This window comes from Haliotis cracherodii, unplaced genomic scaffold, assembly GCF_022045235.1.
Source record: "Haliotis cracherodii isolate W230 unplaced genomic scaffold, xgHalCrac1.p SCAF_2, whole genome shotgun sequence".
NCBI classification, from domain to species: Eukaryota; Metazoa; Mollusca; class Gastropoda; order Lepetellida; family Haliotidae; genus Haliotis; species Haliotis cracherodii.
Genome location: NW_027266275.1, coordinates 59,971,117 through 59,993,225, shown reverse-complemented (window position 1 = coordinate 59,993,225; position 22,109 = coordinate 59,971,117). Strand labels below are relative to the sequence as shown.

The window sequence follows — 22,109 nt, the reverse complement described above, 5'->3', positions numbered from 1 at the left end:
CATTATGTCGCCGGTGTAACTTGGAATTAACCTCTTGCATTATGTCACAGGGTGGGTAATGTGACGCGTTTGTAAACTTTATAGAGCTTAATTATTAGTGCAGGTGTCACGAAATATATTCGCCCCCAGAATAAAATCTCCCCCCGGCGAATTTATACCGGTACAGTTCCGCCCCTCTCGAAATAAACTCTCCTCCACCCTACGAAATATAATCTCCCCCCAGAATATCCCCCCCCCCCCCCCCCCCCCCCCCCCAGGTCATTTTATAAATACTTGCCATGCAGTTCAATAGTTGATGTTATTTTGGGTTAGGTAATGTTGTAATCTATTTTTAGCCATTGATTCCATTACTTTGCATAAGTTTGAAGTTAGGGATATTGATCTATATGAGTTAGCTTGATTAGCTGGTTTATTAGGTTTAGGGATTGGTATGACTAGGGCCTGTTTCCAGGGAGTAGGAACCTGTCCGTTTAGGTAGATGAGATTGTATAGTTTGAGTAGTGCCTCGAGTAGTTTTAGCGGGAGATTTTTAATTATTTGGTAAGAAGTTAGGTCAAATCCTGGGGCTGTGCCCTTTTTCCTGTTTTCGATTACGTAGAGGAGCTCCTCAATTGTGAAGGGTTGGTTTATTTCTAGATTGTTATTGTTTGGTTCTTTTGTGGGTTTGTTTTTTGTTTTAAGTTTATCTTGGAATTTTTGGCTGAAGTTGGTGTTACTGCTAAAGGCTGAAAAGTGGTTGGCGAGATTATTTTCATAATCATATTTTTTTTAAGTTGTATATAACGTATGAATCCCTTCTCAGATTCACCGCCAGCCCGATTGTAACAATTACATGAATCTATTCTACATGCTAATCATTTCGGGAAGATGATACACATTTCTCTATATTTTGGGTTACTTTGCTTATATAATTTCCGATTATCATTCTTAGTTTTTCTCTTCTGCTGCGGTGATATCCATCCGAATCCAGTCCAGATTTAAAGATTATATATCTAAACGTACGCAGTCTTAAAGACAAAGTAGATTTTATCAGTGCTGAATTAGATAGTTATGATGTTGTATGTTTAACAGAAACCTGCTTGCACCATGATATTCTAGCCACTGATATTACACTGATACCATTTTCATATCGTAGCCTGTATTAAGGAATATATTTTAGATCTAAAATCAGAGTATAACGGACAGCCTGAGCTGGAGGCGCGCGTGGATATATTGACAGTTTTTACGTAGTTAGTGTTAAAACCGAATGTTTGCGAGGATTAATAAGATTTCTGAATTCTGTTACAACAGTAACCGTACATGTATTTGTTACATTAAGTCATTTCATTCAAATTTGTTTGGTATGATTATGTCTTATAATTATTTTAGGATGGAAGGTACAGTTACCAAATAAAATATGCTGAAATATCGATTCAATATGACCATATTTCATAATCTATTTTTTAAAGTAACCCTCCTTACATTAAATATAACTATTTAAAGAATATAGTACTTAAAGATATTGCAACAAACCGAATAATCAGGGGGGAGACTTTATACTGAGGGGGGCGCGAAACATATCCGCCCGGGGGAGATTTTATTTCAGAACAGATTCTCCGAGAATTTGTACGGGGGAGAGTTTATACCGGGACACAGGCACCCGGGATTGATTTATTACTGATTTAATCGCACAGATGCACAGGTGGCCTAAGGCACCGCAATGCGCTGTGCAGAGTTGCGTTTCTCAGGCGTGCCAGAAATCTATAATCTTAGGTTCGAATCCCAGTTCACACTTCTTTATTATGAGGAACGCGACGTTTTGGAGTATATGCTTACACCTTCATCATGTGAATGAATGCTATACGGCAGAGGGCATATATATGTACACGTAAGAACAACAAGAGCAAAAGCTGGTAACTTAACTGGAGAAGCCAACAGGTAATTGACGCTGATAGGCGATAAGCAATAGACAATGGAAGCCAACACTGTACAGTAATTAGCGATGATAGTTATGGACAACTGGAAGCCAGGACTAAATTATCACTGACAGGTAAATGGCATTGGACAATGGGCAAACGGGAGGCCAACCCCAGGTTTGGTCCTTTGTCATGCATATCTGTGTGCATTTCCTCCAATGAGCTTCTACGATGTTATTCTCATCAGGCTTTCCATCCACAACTGATATGGAGTGAATGACAGTGTGAAACCCTGACACATTTACTCATATTAAGTAAATGATAAATGACCTCTGAACAGTAAAGTTTACAATCATAACCATTACTAGCATTGTAAGAGCTTAAAACAATCGCTTAGTTGTAAACTGATTAGTAGGAGAGAGGCCGTAGATAGATTTATGTGTGTCACGAAATTCATTACCATTCTAGAGAAGGAGCATTGATTTAAGGAACGTACATGCCACCACCTCAGTCGGCTACAGCGTCTCATGTGCTTCTTCACCTGTTTTACCCACCACCAGTTCACATCACGTCGACAGAAGGCAATCAGCAACCGTTCCAGTTATTTCCGGGTTTTGCTTTGGAACCACACATTACTTTTATCTCGTATAATGTAACACGAGCGTGGTGACTGTGAAAGTTCATCACTAGCTTCGATCTTGCATCGCGGTAACATTGGAGCTGACTCGTTCCAATAGTTTATGTGCTCTGGAAAAAACAACAAATACACTCTTAAAAAAAAACAACGCACAGGTGTTTTGAGAATTCCAAATAGATTTCCCCCAGCAATCGTCATAAAGGTCCGTTAATCCTGTCATGCTTGTTGTGCATTGCGCGCGAACACATCTCAAAATGTTTTTTGTAAACGTTTATCAGCAAAAATGCAAAGGATGCACGGAAATTTTTTCAGAAAAGGTTTTAAGCACTATGCACGTGCAAAATGTTGGAAACAAGAGTAGAGACACTGACTATAATAGACCCGTACATAATTTATCAGTTCATTACGAATTTTCTGACGTGAACGGAGATAGAAAATGCCAAGATTAACTGCAGCTGACCGAAATATCGCCATAGGACGTTTGGAAGCAGGGGAGTTCCAGTCTGCCGTTGCAAGACACTTCAACGTTCACCAAAGCACCATATCTCGACTATGGGATCGATATACCCGCAATAATTCGACTCAAGATCATCCCAGAGGTGAAAGACCAAGAGTGACCACCACTGCTCAGGTACATCCGGTTGCACCTTCGGAATCGATTTGCTACAGCAACGGACAAGTGCCTGGTATGCGAAGAATTTCCGACCAAACCATCAGAAATCGTCTGAGGGAAGTGGGAATTCGAGCGAGGCGACCAAAAGTTGGACCTGTCTTGCGAGTTCTACACCGTCAACGACGTTTCCGGTGGTGCAACAGATTTCAGGAACTGGCGACGCGTTTGTTTCAGCGATGAGTCACGTTTTCTTCTTGAACGACGGGTTGGAAGACAACGTGTATACCGACGTCGACATGAACGTTTTGCGCCGAACTGCGTTCGACAGGTGGACCGATTTGTTGGAGGTAGTGTCATGGTGTGGGGAGCCATATCCTACACGGGTAGATAACAGTTAGTGGTTGTCCAGGGCAATCTTACAGCAAACCGATACATAGACCAAATTCTGCGTCCTCACCTCTACCCAACTTTAGACCGCCATAGGGAGCTGTTCCAACATGACAACGCTCGGCCCCACACAGCACTGGCAACAGTTAATTTCCTTGTTAATGAGAACATCAATGCCCTTCCATGGCCGTCCAAATCGCCTGATCTCAACCCGATTGAACATCCGCGGGACGAACTTGATCGACGCGTCCGTCAACGTCACCAACGTCCCCACACACTGGCACAACTCGCCAACGCCTTACAGGAGGAATGGCAAAGAATTCCCCACGAAAAATTCCAATCTGTGCCAAGGAGGTGTCGATCAGTGACGGCTGCAAGAGGTGGTGTGACCATGTACTGACCATGACGCCCCCTTGTGGCTACACATGTGCAATGACTGAACTGAATTAATGCTGACAATGACGACAATGCTTTTGTCGATCACTGTGTCTAATTTCATTCGATTGTGCTCACGTACATTCTGTGTTTACATCCGCTTAATAAATATCCTTATTTTTTAACTATGCGTTTCATTTTTTGAAGAGTGAAATCTTGAATGAATCGGCGCGCTAAAAATTGTATTTCTAGTGGATTATATACACTTACTTGACTAATTGTACATTAAGACTTTTGAGAATAAGACCGCCTCCGTGGTGTAGTGGACAGTGCGGTTGCCCACAGAGCGGTCGATGGTTTCATGATCTCCTGGGTATATAGGTTTAAGGATGCTTATAATTGCATTCATATAATTTTCATAGCTATTTTCCCCTTTACTCCAAATTTTATCTGTTTCGGCAGATAATCTAGACTGGTTACTCTCTTGGGGAGATAAAACGATAACTCGGCTCAGAGTCAGTATACTGTGTCCGAGCGGGGTACCCATATGCATGTTAAACTGCTGCATGGTATCTCAGTGTCCGGACTAGTTTACGTGCATACACGTCGCTATATAAGTACAATAGGTTTAAACGTGACGTCAAACCCCATTCACCTAACCTCATCAATTTCCTGAATAATCTGAACTTGAATCCCATCTAATTGAGGGTATACAAGTTTAGATATCACGAAGTAAATGTCTTAAATGAGCTGTTGCGTGAAAGAAAAGGGCAGAAAAACGATGTAGGGGACAAGAAAGATACATTAGCTTCTAAACCTTGACTACGCTGTGCTATTAACGAATAGTAATTTCTCATAAGAACTTTCTTCATCATAAAAAGGTGAATTAGATTGACTGACCTAGTATTCAAACATGACTTATTTTGGGGGGGGTCTAACACTGATGCTGGTCGTTTGGACACTTAATACATGTTTAGCTATCTAATTATAACTATCCCAAGGAAGCCATCAATAATGGTCAAACAGAAAATGCCAACGTCAGAGAATAACCGCAACAGATTCTATTGGACGTAAAAGGCAAAATACTATGAATGGATCACCAAAATTCAGTGATGACACCAGGTGTTCACGAGAAGGGTGAGCATGTCCTGCCAAACCGGAAGCACTCGCAATTCACAGAGCTTGCATAAAAAAGTAAGTATTTGTTGCCTGACGCATCACGGGAGTATTCCTGCCATACGACGGCGGCCTGTAGAAACCTAAGACTAAGACACCAGAACTATCCACTCGTTTCATAAAAGTGGTATTACACGGGAGCTCGTTCAGGATTCTATGCATCGTATGATGTTGTTAAAGGGCTTTACAACGAGATTATAAGCTATACATATGTTATCATAAACTCAGCAATAGACTTCCGAGATATCACTGATGTAAGTAAATAGTTATTATTCCTTGAAAGTCGTGTAAGGGATTAAATCAGTCAGTAATTGGACGTAATATTTCCATCATCGCAGAATGAAATGTCAGTATGTTATTTGCAATTCCTGTTAGTAAGAGATTGAATCACTTAAAGTAATTCAAAACCCACTTTGTTTGTCTGTAACACAAACTGTATTATGTACATCTTACAGTTAGTGATTACCTTAATTACATACAGTGAGACAATCCGCCTCCGTGGTTTTGTAGATGGAGAGCGGAAGGTTGTGGTTCAATCTCCTTGGCGCGTCTTACTAAAAGACATTAAAATATGGTACTTATTCTTACACTGCCTGGCGTTCGGCATAAAGGGGATAAAACATGTACATGGACTGGTCGGCTTGGAGTATAATTTGTCTTAGTGGAAGGCATGTTAAACTACCGCTTGGTATCTCAATGGGGGCTAGAACAATAAAGACGGTCTAGTACAACCAACCAAAGACACACATGCATGCATGTCGCTGTGTAAGTGCAATAAATACCATTCACCTCACCTAACATACAGACACCGTCTCAGTCTGACACAAACCATCAATTATAACTTCTATAGTAAGCCCGAAAATCAGCAGGAGATCGTGGGACAGAGACTCCGCATTGGCTCAATTATCACGTTACAATACATCACGTACTAAACATTACGACACCGACATTCATACATGTCTAATGATGAAAGATAGTTGGTAATATTATCACTACACTTAGATTAACTTTGAGAATATCTATAAATGAGATGAGCCTTCATTTCACGGCTTAAACTTATCAGGGCACGGGAAAATGATGATTATGTTACGGTTATACGAAACTATCCAAGACAAGTTTACTTTTAATGTAGAACTTAATTCCTCAGGGGCTAATTGTTCACGTATTGGACAAGATCATGTGAGTTGTGTGTCTTGTATTTCCCAAGAACCCTCTGGGTCAAAGGGATGTTTTAAAAGATGGGATTTTCAATTTTTCTGGGATTGAAAGCGTTCAACTAAGCGTTCAGCTGAAATTGGGAAATGGTTTGAAAATGAGATACTGGATGGATATGAGAACTATTTTGAGTGTAGCGTTCGCAATCTGTGTTGACAAAATGCAAACGTTACCTCGAGATACAAAGGATCAAGAGTTACATATCTAAAGATGTAAAGATGAAAAGAATTACAGTGATAAAACAAGCGTCTGTGGATCGCTACTGGGATGCGACAAATCCCAACTGTTATCCATAAGTTGTGTCTGCGTAGTCATCCGTCAACTTCTAGGTAATGTCTATCAAACAATACTTCCCGTGATTGTCCAGCCGCTTAGTAACTTGTGTTTCCTATACTCAGTTTTTTTCTGACTGAAGTGACTGAATCTTTAGTCGATTAGACAGTTTGATATTCAAACGTTCTCGTCTAATTTATAGTCCAAGTGACTTTTTTTAGGAATTGGCCCTCTGTGTTTATTTCACGTTATTTAACCCAGCCGAAGTTATTTACTCATTAGAGCTAAGCACATGTTAGTTACTCTCATTAAATTACTGTAATACAGTTGCTTAGCTATGCCGCTTGTATTTTTGCAGTGATGTAATTAATCAGTGATCTTTGTCAGTGCAGATTGTTTTGATCTCTGTATTGTCATCTATTGGTACAATTAGTTGTCAATAATTAAATCACCACGTTGTCATTATTACTTATTTCTTGTTTAAGGACACCCCTGATCCACACACAGCTCCGTGACACACGCACGCACACACACACACACACACACACACACACACACGCACGCACGCACGCACGCACGCACGCACGCGCACACACACACACACACACACAAACAAACACACACACACACACACACACACACACACACACACACACACACACACACAACACACACAACACACACACACACACACTCAGACCCACCGGTTCGCCCCGATTATGTTTCTTGGTTTGTCAGCACCATACCCGTGCTCGTGGGTTTCACCGAAGTGGTAAACGTCTGAGACCTGCATCACTTCGGACTTTCCTCCCACATTAAGCTGACACGCTGATATAACTGGATTAATGTTAAAAGCGGCGTTAAACCTAACTCACTCACTCACTCACTCCATGCGGCCGGTAGCCAGCCAGCATAGCACATCTGCCACAGGCCAACGTAATGTGACGATTCTTCACATCTTTCACGGTCCATTCAAGATATTGCATAATGCTTTTCATCCGTTTAATGTTTGACAAGTCGACACATTTTCATAAACAAATGTCAAAGAATGGTTACGCTTCATTCCGAAAGTATCCTAATACGTGAAAATCTACTTGCTTTTGCGTAGTTATCCTTTGTTTACATTGGTTGTACGGCTCCACGTGCTGTCATCGAAGCCCAACGGAGAGCTAGCGATACGGTTTCTTTGATGTGTAAATATATATTGTCATGCAACTCGCTGTCTCAGCTGTAGTAGCATATCTATATAATTATGCAAAACAATATGTAAAGCGCCCCCACACACACACGCACACGCGCGCGCGCACACACACACACACACACACACACACACACACACACACACACACACACACACACACACAGACACAGAGACAGAGAAAACATAGTATGACACAACAAAACGTTTCTGTCTACGAACAAGTGACTTGCCTTCGCATGTGTTTGTGACATGTGACACCGGTAGGGCAGGATACGCTAACATTTTCGCGGACACCTGGTAGTATCACCATTTGATAGTGATTCAAAAACACATGCCCATGATCGTACACTCGACTCTGCTTTTGGCATAGATTTATGAACAGTGGCTTTTCGACGTGAATGTTGTATAATTACCCTGCTGACATTTAACCGTAAAGCTCCATGGCGAACGCGTCCCAATCGTTCACGAATATCCTGACGTGATGGATAGAAACATATGATATAGAGCAGTAACATAATTCATAGAACTGATTAAATAGTCGGACATTCACCTTTATCATCCAAAACTGGCTCCCACAGGAGATATCGCTTGGGTGAGATCAAGCGATATCTACACTGTAGATATCGCTGCAATGAAATTGCATCACAATGCTTTGCAGACCATTGTGACGTCACTGGATACCATGACGTCACAATCAATGACATCACTAATGGCTCTGCTACTCAACCTGTTAGCAGTACTTTTTACACTTAAGACACTGCTTATTATAATCTACAAACTGAAAAAGTTGGATAAATAATCTCACCCGAGTGTCTTTTGATATCAAATATATCAACACTCATTGATAAAAGTGGAAAAATCATCGGCAAGCCTAATTGATATCAAAAGACACTCGGTGAGATTCTCTATGTCTTAGTGTTTGGGTACAACTAGGACAATACAAACATGGTGGAGCGCAGGCTTTACAACTTCAAAACAAGAGGATGACTGTGTACAGTTCGTTTCTTTCGTTACTGTGGGGATTTCCTCGTAAATCTCTACACTCGCTGTTAAAGTGATACCACAAAACCAAACAAGTATGACGGTTGCCTGAAAACGTGCGTGCCTCAATGGAAAGCACCTTAAGTGTTTAAAAAATTCTCTGCATTCGTAATAACTTGATATGGAACTGATGCAATCAGTAATCCCAGATCATATTTGACCAGTGAAGATGTTTCAGAGGGATAATTATGATATTACTACGTGCACACTCCATCTTCGTCTGTATCGCCAAATTGAATTGAGGCATGGCTTGGAAAAAGCACATTTTACTGCCGAGGTCTGAAAGCTAAGACTTCACAACATGAAAAGGGTAATGCTTACGTTATTGATATTTTGACACATTTAAAGATTATTGCTGAACGATTTTATAATAAAAAGGGTTGCATATTTCAAGTGGATTATTGACAAGTGAACTTGAATTCATGCAATGATGCATGTTCAAGTTTAGTTTAGAAATTAGTGAGGAAAACCATTGGTCATGTGAATTACATAAAACATCATTACCAGCGTTGCAAAGATTCTATGTCTTCATTTTACAATAGGCACTAAGGACAAGGTCTAGACCTACATGTACATGTATATTGAACATGTGTGCACCAGTTCATGAAGCCTTGTATTCACAGGAGCGAGTACAGTGTAAAGTTGTTTGAATTGTACGTAACCTGCACCGATTCTATCAATATGTACTTATGGGAATTGTCTGAAAAGCGGGGCTGGCTTACTGATTGTATAAAGGATTATGATAGATTGAGCGTTTTGGGTTGACGTCACTTGTAACATCGTTTCCATTCAGCAGGGAGCGTCAGCTAAATACGGATTTAAACGCTTATCACTTAGCTAAAACAAACGAATAAGGGTATGACGGTGACAAATCAAGGGTGATAGGGTTAAATCTAGGGTTTGTATGTATCCAACTATTAGGCAGCTAAGACATAAAACTACATGTATGTCTTAGACCACTGGATCATTCTGCCCTAAAAGAGTAATTAACATTATTTGAAGGGATCATTGAAGATAAGTGACTGACACCAGGTGTTCGCAAAAAGAGTAAACATGTCCAGTGGAGCACCAGTCACTCACATTTTCCGAGACTGATTATCTTTTGGCAGTTGACAATTTATTTCATTAACAGGTGCCAGTGAGTAAAGCGCGTGTAGATTCCATGACTTTGTAAAGGTCAAAGCATTGAAGACTAAATATGCTCCGTAGCCAGGCCACTCCGTCTTTGCTCCTTTTGGCGCAGAATCATCTCAACTTGGAAATTAGACAGCCCGAGTGCCTCTGCTACTTGAATATGGTTTTTTGTATTCCCAATAAGGTCTGATCTACATGTTGTACCCTTGGTCCAAAAATAACTGTTTGCCGGCTTCAGGGATAGACCAGAATCTGTGTTCAGCGATTCACATTTCTGTATCTTCAGTGATTGCAGCAGACCTCCCGGCTCTCAGAGAGTGAATAGCACAGACTCGGGTCCAATCATACAATAATGAAAAGTGAGTTTGTGTTTGGTTTACGCTTTAAATCTCAATCTTAATAAGTACCGTCCAAAATGCAGCAGGACGTCCATGACCGAACGACTTCTCGACGATATTACATCGAATCATTATTTAGAAATCGTAAAGAATCAAATGATACTAGAAAGTCTGAGTACAACGAAAATTCAGTGGCGTAGGCACACAAGTTTGCATCATCAAAGAGAAACATATATTCAGTATACATACGTTTTTGTGGAATAAACGTTGATGATGTTTGCTTTTTTCTAATCAGACGAAGTAATAATTGATGTAATGCTACTTAATTTTTTAGATATGCCGATGATGTAAAATAATTTCGGAAGATCAGTTGCTTAGGGCGCGTTACTAGAGTTTCAATTTGTGTTATCCAGGCTCTAACCTATTGCAAAGTGTAGCCCCTGGGACGAGACGATTTATATTAGCTTTCGTGTGTATGATTATCAACATACATTACGACGCCCGAGATTTAATAAAGTAGCATTACAGAGATCACAAGCATGCCAACGTGAGCAACTGCTACTAGCCAGTAGTTGCAATTTACCTTATGCGCATAAGATATATGGAAGCAGAGTTCTGTAGAAGTCTGTCTGGGCAATAGCTGTTTGTCTAGTGATGTCTTGTGGTTAAATTTAAAGGCACCAGACTATACGTGTCTGTCTGTCAATAAGATTACTATGAAACACTATGATCTTTTTCAGTTATTACTCATTTCGGTGGTGTTTGATCAGCTGTCTCGTAGGATCATTTTTAAGTATTCCCAACGAAAGCTGGTTAAATGGATTATGGTGTAATTGCAGTTTCTACATTTTGCACACAATCAGGAGCGAAGCATTAGTTTGTGAAAGTGGTTTTAGGCCACGGTAACTAGGTGTTCTCTGTTGATGAAAATGGACAACATGGTTACGGCGCTGTCATCAAGTATCTCCATCTGAAAGGACCCCAACAGCAATCTCTGCAGACATGGTGCCAACTCTAGGGGATGATGGTCCCTCCTTTACCACTGTTGAGAGCTGGGCAACGGTGTTCAAGAGGGAGGAGGGAGCATTGAGTATGATACACTGCCACAATTAAGGAAACTATTGATAAATACATGATGTGATTGTGGATTATTGGCGACTCACTACACGCCACCCATCTTCCCGAGGCAAGAGAGATAACTGACTGTAAAAGTCCAGTTTTCATCCTTGCTAGGCTGGAATTTATTGGATCAATCGTAGCGCCACCAGTGGCTATTACGAGTTATGTCACTTCTATGTCCATCCTAATGACGAATCAGATTCCACCTCTAATATCACTTGCATGTGCTTTAAACAAAATGACGGCGCACCATCAAGACGATCTGATCCATAATCAATATCTTTATTGTAATAAAACGGGTCCTACTTCGCGGAGTGCATCACATCACGTCAGGATCTTGATACAAAAACATGAAAAGATATGTTATATATATGTTGACGTTAAATTGACGGTACACATGCTTTGCAATTTCTGCACCAGACGTCGATTTCGTTACGCGATTTTGATTGGACTATGTATAGACTGGTTAGTCAAAATATAACTCCATAATTCCTGGTGGAAACTGGACCTTTATAATCAGTTAACTTCCTTGCCTCAAGAGGATGCACGTCATATAGCCAATACATTAGGCATCAGTCGCGAGAGAGTTGAGAAGAGTGTGAGGAATGAAGTGGTTTCAGCTGGCTGTATTCCAAGGCTTCCTGGTCTCTGATCAGAAACGCTCTTGGTTTATCATCTCTCGTGAGAATTGAGGCCGTTTTAAAGCAGACCCATCTGACATTATTGAGCGATTGGATAAGTTTTCGGTTGACGACGATAGGTTCAGACTAAACTGTCTCTGTCTGTTTTATCAACTGACAAGGGGATGGCTTCAGCATACATGCGTGCGTACATACATACATACATACATACATACATACATACATACATACATACATACGCGCGCACACACGAACACACACGCACGCACACACCCACGAACACACACACACAAACACACACTCACGCACGCACGCACGCACACACTCACACGCACGCGCGCACACACACACATGCACGACTGAACTATCATGCATCAACTCTTCGTCGGAGAGTAGACAATTAAATTGGCATGATAAAGTAGTCGGAGCATGCTTATAGACATCATATTTCTTTGCCACATTACACATAACGTTATCTTGCATATCCAATATTTGATTATATTGTAAAGGTCTACTTTGACGTTGACATGCAATGTATGTGGTGTGTTTCAGGACTTGCCAGTTTCAGCTTGATTACAGCTAGTCACTCAGTCCATGTAGGCTATTGTAGACTGAACACATTTGTGTATGAACTTTTGAGGGGTGTATCTTAGTCAAGGGTACCAACAGTTTGATGCTACTGGAGACCCTCATGTTGAATGTCAGAGATACATCTGAATCAGTGAATAAAACTTTGAAACATGCACAATGACAATAATTAGAACAATATATTATATATATCTAAGCATGAACCAGAGGAGACGGTTTCACTGGATGGATACACCTGAAGCTTATGTTAATTTTTCTTGTTTTGACTCTTGCAATCCGAGCAGAAATTCCGATTCATATGCATAAAGAACCAGATCAGCATAGAGAGCACAATTGGTATCCATGGGATGCCTACTTTTTTGCCTACATCACCTGCATTCATATTTCACATATTGTTTTCTGAGTAAACTTAATTGGACATAATTATGCTTCCATTTTTTACAATTTGTCCTGAACCTTTGCTGTATGCATGGGCACTACGTTCAGTAACAAACATCCCCATGGATTAAGTTTGTGGTGTGGGACAATAGTGTTCAAAATTAAAAATCACATATTTTGACACAATTGAACTTGGTTATTTTCTGAGATTGAAAAAATCTAAGCAATTACTTTGAGATTTTGTATTAATTCCAATTGTCTCAAATATTTTCTATCACTGTTTGTGAGGATTTGTATGGAGCTTTGGACTCAAGTAGAAAGAAGCAATGGAAACGTGAATTCGAGACAAAAGTTAATAGTGCTAATGTGGTTTAGAACATGTGTCTAGGTAGACGATTTGGCACTGTGATGAATGAATATGCAAAGTATTTCTGCTGAATATGTTTTTAACGCACTATTCCAGCTATATGACCGCGGTCTGAAAATAATCAAGTCTGGACCAGACAATCCAGTGATTGACATCACGAGTACCGATCAACGCAATTGGGATACCATGACATGCATCAACCAAGTTGCTTAATATGTATCTGTTGTTATCAGTATATTGAAATGTGTGGGGAGATTCAAATGTGTATTTCACTGCAAATGGTTGATCCACCCAAACAACCTAAAGTATTCACTCTTGGAGAGTGAAAGTTGTTTGACGCCGCGGGCATAATATTCAAGCTAATCGAGCCCGGACCAGGCAATCCAGTGACTGAACACAACCCCCTTTTTGGGGGCAAATTGATATGCAATCGGTGTTACCGAGTCTACAAAATCGATTCCTACGATAATAATGAGACATGGTAATCTATTTGTACGATTGCGAATATATTACGAGCATATATTTATGAATCACTGGTAAATAGTTATGATACCGGATGTTTGCGAAAAGATAAGCGAATTCTGCACCCGTTGTGACATCCGTCACAAACACATGCCAAGGGAAGTCAATTGTTCACCTGAAAAAAAATCCGGGAACATATGCTGCAAGTCGAAATAGGAAATTGCATCGTACATAGTGTCCTCTACATGTCTGCCATAAAACTTATTGAATACTTTGCTGAGGTCTTGCAGGTTGTAACATTGATCGAAATGGGTTCGTATGTGTTCCAATTATCAAGTATATCGAACGGAGGTTGAGATGAAGGTGGACTATTTCGGATTCACCTAATTACAATACATCCTTTACATTTCCTATCTGACTTACCAAGAAGAATGGCTCGAGTCTCATTCCACGGAAGGACCCTGACAATACAGGGTCATTGTGCTGTGGGATATTCTTTGTCCTAAACCCATCATTTCAGACTGCCATCAGTCATGTTGGCTCGAAACTAGTTGGATTCTGCTACTCAATTATATACAGGCTACCCTATGATATTGTATCCACTTTTTCGTTATGTATGAATAGTTATAACTGTATGACTTAAGTTTCATGGGTAAAAATTGAATCAGTTCCTCATTTGATAGAAGCGTCAATGCCTTCAGGTTATTTATATCTATCTGTAACACTTAAAGTGAGACACATTCAAGAACATACACTCGCGGATCACTGTACATGTTGCGCGGATGAATTCGGAAAAACGAAGGAGCATGGTCTGCCCTGCCAAGAAGGTTCAAGGTAAAGGGGAAAGGTGAAAAGTGAAGTGAAAGTGAAGCGTGATTTGGCTTTATAAAACATTCCGCGACTGACTTTATCTTGTTTGTGTGGAAGACGACTTTTTCAAAGTGTGAAGAGTCATACTTGTTATATAGACAGATGAATATATTATTCCGTTAAAACTGATACTATAATGTAATACTCTTATTGTCACCAAGCTTAAGGTGTCCGAGTTGAAGTGAAGAATAGAGAATAACTGCGAAGTAACGTTTATACAGATTGTTTATTCAAAACGTCAACGCAAGCCAACAATCAGTCTCGATTGTTTGCTGAAACAGGACGTGAAAGGCATTATGGTAATGAAAGGTATATGAATGGACCACTGAAAATCAGTGTTGACACTAATCAGTTGTTATTACATTTCAAGATCCGCGCAAAGAGGCGTGATTTCAAAATCCCAGGCAATGGCTTAAAACACAAATCACGGTTCGATAAACCTGTTCTGGTATCAGTAAATCAGTACATAATTGTTTCGTTGTTATGTTCGATATTTAAAGAGTTAATGATAGTGTAATAAACCATCTCGAATCCATCGTAAGAAATATGAATGAACAATGAATATACCTAATTCCAAAAGGTTTATATTGATTCAAATGTGGGTGTTAAGTCAGTATCAGAAATTTATTATAACTTCTTTGACTGTATCAAAAACCTCAGTCTGTAGAACATAATCCTGTTATACTAAATGGGGAGACAAATCAGTCGTAGAACATACATATTGAACTAAACCATTTATTTGTCACACCTTATTTGACAGTAACCACCGTTATTCAACCCTAATCCAATACTTCGCTCAGTATATCCCGCCATAAAAATTGCTTGAATCAAAGGTGGAAGCTCTCAGACACTGAGTCCATCGAATACATGGCCAGTGCCGATAATGCGCGGCTGGATGTATGCCTGACAGCGAAAGCATAATCATGTACCTCCTTCCAGCCTTTGTGCTCAGGTATACGTGTAAGATGCAGAAGGATAAACGAGCCTGAAAGATGGATCCACGGTCGATCACCACATTGTGACCGCGGTGTGCTATTGCACACGTACTTAAGACAAAATAGACCTGCATTTATTGCTATTCAGTCATTCATTCACTGCTTCCAAGAATCAATTGCAAGGTCAACTAGATGCTATTAACAATCCCTGTCATCAACAGTTGCCAGGAAATAGACTTGAAGAATTAGTGTGGCAGATCTCTGATTACTTTATCATATTTACCCTATTTACAATCCAAGAAGTATCATTGGTAGGTACAACCTTGGAGAATTGGATAAATCGTAACATCCTCAATGCAAATATTGTATCCAAAACATCGAAAGCGACGCGTAAATAAGGTTAATGTGTACTTTAGTTTCTGCCTATCAAATTCAAAGACTGAAACAAAAATACGGGGACTTATATATAAAGGCTCCATGCGTTTGTGTATGCGTATTCTGACAGCACAGATTAACTGCGCTCTTGGATTGATTATTGTTTCGCCTAACAGATGGTTCATTATTTTGGTTTGGTGCTTTAGAAATATACAGATCACCTAGCCAATGTCAGCCTTTAATATATACTGAACCGCACAAGAAACGTCACCCCAAGTAACATTGCATGAAAAGTTGTCATTTAAATATATATGTAATTTTTGTCAAAGTTTCGAAAATGTAACATTAGCTTGTCTGGAAAAATGAAATTTGATGATAGAAAAACAAAGCAGATGACAACAAAATCGATTGCCCAAACGCATCACGGCAATGGCTATAGTAACCCGATGCACGTGAATGCACGTCCCCCATATCTTGCCCTTTAATAATCCACATAGATCGGATAACATTGACAAGAAATCAGCGACACCAAGCCCTTGGACGATTGCAAGCTGGACAAACCGCCCGGCAAGTAGCCAATGCATTTCAAGTCCACGTAAGGACCATATACAGGCTCCAGCAACGGTACCGGACCACTTACACTACAGATGACTGACCACGTAGTGGAAGACCAAGGGTCACCACCCGACGTCAGGATCGTCAGATTGTGTGACAGCATCTTCAAGATCGCTTTGTTAGTGCGGACGCCGTGCGTCGATGATTGGCGAGCAGACACCTCCACTGTCACAGGCCACACCGAGGACCCATTCTGACACCACGTCATCGCCGGGACCGTCTGCAGTGGGCAACACAGCACCAGCATTGGCGCCACCAGCAGTGGAGATGAGTCCTCCTCTCAGACGAGAGCCGTTACTCTATCTCATCAGCAGTTGGCAGAGAGAGAGAGAGAGAGAGAGAGAGAGAGAGAGAGAGAGAGAGAGAGAGAGAGTCTTGCGACCCCGCGTGGAACGTTATTCGGATGCTTGTGTTTTTCAGAGAGACTCGTGGTGTGGTCCGAGCATCATGGTGTGGGGTGGAATTGGTCCTACACAGAGGGTCGGCCCTGTTGTCTTCCAGAACATCGGTCCTGGGAGAGGCAATGGTGTCACAGCAGCTCGGTACATAGATCAAGTCTTGATACCACACGTCATACCTCATTTGGCACGTCGCCACAACCACGAGTTTCAGCATGATAACGCCCGTACCCACACTGCGAGAGCAACAAGAGACTTCCTCCAGCAGAATGGCATCAGAAACATGCAGTGGCCTGCCCTCAGTCCCGATTTAAATCCCATTGAGCACATGTGGGACGAGATTCAAAGACGGCTGAATGACGTCCGACCAAGGCCGACAACTGCAGCTGAACTGCGTCAGGCGTTCCTCAGAGCGTGGGCTCAAGTGCCTATGGCCTTCATCAACCGCCTCATCCATTCCATGTATTGACGTTGCACGGCAGTCATCAATGCACATGGCGGACACACGAGATACTGACTTGTGATGCCACTTTCTCAGAGTCTAGTGTTGTGTTTCACTTTAAGAACATTTGACACTTTAAGTTCAACCTTGATGATCAGTTTTGCCAAGTTTCATATTCTTGATATGTCTCAAAGTATGTTTACAGTGTTTGGACAAATAAGGTGTCTCATATATCTATCCATGGTGACGTTTCTTTTGCGGTTCAGTATATCTGTTAATGGCCATTAATTCTTTCTGTCTGTTCCATCAACTATATATCTCAGATATCCGGTCGGATATCGAAGTTGAATATTTCCGCAGTGTTGTTAACTGCGTTAATCTGTCTCGTTAGATCATGCTCAGGTTTTGCAAAAAAACAGTAATTAAGAATTATATACTCTGATTAAACATAAATGTATCAACGGCAGTGTGTCATCAAAGTAGGAAAGAATTCATATCCCGATCAGTCAAAGAGTTCAGCAATTTCATTTCTTTGTATTCCCACACCAAGAAATTGAGGACAGCATTGATGTTCAATCATTCAGCTACTTAAAGAGGCCAGAAAAGTGACAGAGGCATGTTTTATTCATGTGCATTCACTTAAGGCCCTTAAATGCCAGAAACACAAGCCAGGTCGAAGTGACTAGACATTGTAATTGGTCTAGGGCTGACTTCTAGGATTATATTGGAAGAGACCAAACAGTAATATGTCAATTGTCACTTACATCCACTTTTTAAAAAAATGCAAACGAACGGCCTCAAACAGTCAAGTGACCCGAGAAGAGTCATTACATTATTTGCCTCCAACAAGCTAAAATAATCCTCTATTCTGTATGGTGCTAAGAAACACTGGTGGCCCTGATCAAATCAGAGGCCCTGATGTGACTGCTTATTTGTTACATTTCTTTCGTAAAGTACAGGTGGAAGATCGCATTTAATGACTGGACAATCTCATGTCCATTTCGTCTAGATTTTAAAGAGCGTCTCACGACTCTTGCTTAAAAATGGTTTGATCAGGGTTATAACATTCAAGGCCTCAGAAGAGCTTTCAGAAGGTTTTATGGTAGACTCGTTGAGGACATTTCCAAATGTGATGCATCAGCGATAAATGTGATGTCGATACAATTCCTATCTCGATTTGTACTATATATTCCTATGTTTTTTTTCAGGTGAACTATTAACCTGCCTTTGCATGTGTTTTGTGACCGGTCCCACCGGTGGACCAGGATACGGTCACCTGTTCGCAAACACCTGGTTTCATCACTATTTGATAGTGATTAATAAAGACATGTTTATGATATAGCCGTACAATGGACATTTCGGATGCTATAATGCTAAGAGGTCTGTTGTTTTCTTATTCGGTTTAACTTAAAATCAGTCGCTGGCATCAGTAAATATAATTTTGTTGTGATTAGAAACAATATGTAAATATGCTTATAACATCGTTATTTCGTAACCGATTTACCTTTCATTAATATATACTTATTAAGTTGTATTTGTTGCTACCAAAGACGAAATATATATGAGGACAGTGGGTGTGAGGTATTCACAAAAAGCCTAGCTTGACGATTATACACAAACAGCTTACTCTGACATTTTGAACAATTGGTCAGAAATGTGAGCAGGTGCAGCAGGGAAGGACGGTTGTTTTTTTCAAGCATGTAATCCCTTTCACGACGGAGATTAGGTGTGGGACATTAATGGATGAGTTACTGACGTCTTTGGGACATTTCGCAGGGACGATAATTGTACCAGTGGGCAACTGTGAATGAGTTTATTTGACAAAAGCCGCACACGCAGATGGCGATTGCTTTTAGAACAGTATAGGTTCCAAAACACCTGAAAACATTAAACGTGTACCAATCGTGTAATGGTGATTTACTAAGTGGCGAAATAAATTGATTTTTACAGGAGAGGATGAAAGCCGCGGAGATGATGTACAGCTGAGTTGAAAATGAAATTTAGTCTTTAACCTTTGGAATAATTCTAGATATTTCTGACATGTAGTGCCATGTAGTAATTCGATTTCAACAAGCCTATATACAAACCATCCGTTCGACGTTTCTGGACATATGACGGTCCATTTTGATAACCATTCAAAGTGATCCTGTATCTAGTTCGGTTCTAACAGGCTGGTGTCGTTGTCTTCTTTAAATGCTTCATGAATCATTTTAAAAAATAATATGATTCGTAGATTTTCTCGATGTTTTATATACATTTACGCTTGAGTGAAGATAACAAACGTCGAATGCTAATGTGTATAACACCCTTCATGATTTTACTTGTTAATCCGATTTGATACATGCATCTATTTTGCAAATTACTTAATCTGACAGACCATATGTAAGTGTGAAAAGAGCATGTTTTGAAATTGATGAGGGTTAAACTGTCTGAAAACCAAAGTTACGTGATTCCAATCTATCTTGCAAGAGGTGATACCCTAGTTACATAGCTACAGTGTACATGTATAAATCTTACGATAGATAATTCCTAGAACAACGTTCATTCCTATACTGGAATTAACTCTGACATCTTATAAATTCATTAAGTTCATGGTTATGACAGGTGAGACAAACGTCCCATGTAAAAGATTATTTCTTCTTATTATTTCTTATATTTATTATCTCTCTTATTACTTATTATAACATATACACATTTTCTTACATTACCAGAGGCAAAGACCAATTAAGCTACCTTTTCATTCTAGCTACGTATCAGTTATACCAACGAAAGTACAGTAAACTACGTTTATAACGAACACGCTTATAACGAACTGACGGATATAACGAACTTATTTTTAAGTTCTGGCCATTTGCTGTATATATGCTGTATATAAATGCTTATAACGAACTACGGTTATAACGAACTAATATTAGTGGTCCCTTTGAGTTCGTTATAACCGTAGTTTACTGTAATTAATTTCACTTAAAGAAAGTAATCCGTATGCATGCTGGCAGACGCGCTTGCCAAGACTGAAGCATCAGTTGAGTGTAATTGAATATCGACGAGTATCCTGTATCTAAATACGTTTGCGACTAGACATTAATAACCAACATACATATATGAACAGCTGCATATGATATACAATATATATGATATACCTGACAATTCGCTATGTACTGCAAAGTACATGTGATATATACGTGTATGCAGTTAATGTGATTCAATCATGACAATGATGTTTTTGTTTGTTTTGTTTGTTGTTTAACGCCGCACTCAGATTGACAGTGATTGACATCATGAGATGGCCGGAATATTGTTGAGTCTGAACAAGTCTAAATCACGACGTGCTGCTAAATACCAAAGCCATGTTTCAGATTACCAGACTTCGTGATTACTTTTAAAAATGAATGGACGTATGCTTGTTGAAACAGGAAAACATTGAGGCACAATGATCGTCTGTTCAGAAACCAAGATGTTCAGAGAGCTGATAATTTGGTTGGATATGTAGCACTAATGATAAAGAATGAACCATTTTTCTTAAAATTGTAAAGGAAACATCAAAGAGGAATTGTGCTGAAAAGACTTTTTGTTGTCAGTGATATTACAGTTTCCAAAGAGAATCAGAGAAGCATACAATCCGAGATATATCTTTAAATCCTCGTATCAATCGTAAACGTAATTATGTTCTTTCGGCGCTTCCTATTGTATAGCGATAGCAACTTGCATGCTCCAACATGGTATTTTCTTCAGCATTGTTAAAAACTCTTCTTTTTCTTTGTTGCAGATGATAAGGATGATGATTACCGTCGTAGTGTTCTACGCTCTCTGCTGGCTCCCAATACATGTGATAACCATTCTTGGTGACCATGACTTTCTCATATACGATCACCCATATATGCCTATCATTTGGTTGCTGTGTCACTGGCTTGCAATGAGTAACAGTTGTTATAATCCAATAATTTACATCTGGATGAGCCCGAAATTCAGAACTGGTTTGTTGATGGCCTTCAACAGGTGTTCCCGGCGTAGACCAAGTAACAGCGAGTCCGACGAGTTTATTGTACGAAAAGAACGCAAAGAAAAGGATCGAGAGCCAGAAAGAGAAAGTATGTGCTACTTGATGGAGGTCCATGTGAACAGGAAGCAGCATGATGTCAGGTTAACCATCAGGAATGGGCACTGTGGTTTACCGGTTCAGATGTATCTGGGACGTGAATGTAATTGTCAGAACGAAGTGAACACAAGCATCCATAGTGATACGTGAGGCTACAGTAACGTCATGGCCAAAATTAATATTCTATTTATGCTATTACAATGTTGAGTTTCTATATGCTTTACAAAGATCTGACTGCGATATTGTTGAAATAAATTCTGGAACTATTTTATTCTGATTTCATGAACACTGTTGTTTTGTCCCATGCATGCATTAACCGTACGAACACTTCCCTCGATAGTTGGGAATTCAACATGTTTGTGCCTTAAACATATATTTCATAATGTAAGGCCATCAAAGTGTGAATAATATTGTATGCTACTGTCTCCTTTGTTCTTCAATATATTTATCCATTTCATATTTTGTTTATCAAACAGTAAGAGCATGTATTTACAGTATAGACATCCTTAACAGTTTAAATAGACGGTTTTACTCGGCT

At 40.0% G+C, this 22,109-nt stretch overlaps 1 protein-coding gene across 1 annotated transcript in view; it reads left to right on the top strand.

Annotated features, from left to right (window-relative positions):
* Positions 1-21,813, top strand: part of LOC139469335 (RYamide receptor-like) — a 71,019-nt gene extending 49,206 nt beyond the window's left edge. The window contains exon 2 of the mRNA XM_071251476.1: positions 21,242-21,813. Within this exon, the coding sequence (XP_071107577.1) occupies positions 21,242-21,721 (480 nt within the window). The 3' untranslated portion in view covers positions 21,722-21,813. The remainder of the gene's footprint in view (positions 1-21,241) is intronic.
* Positions 21,814-22,109: the final 296 nt, after the last annotated feature.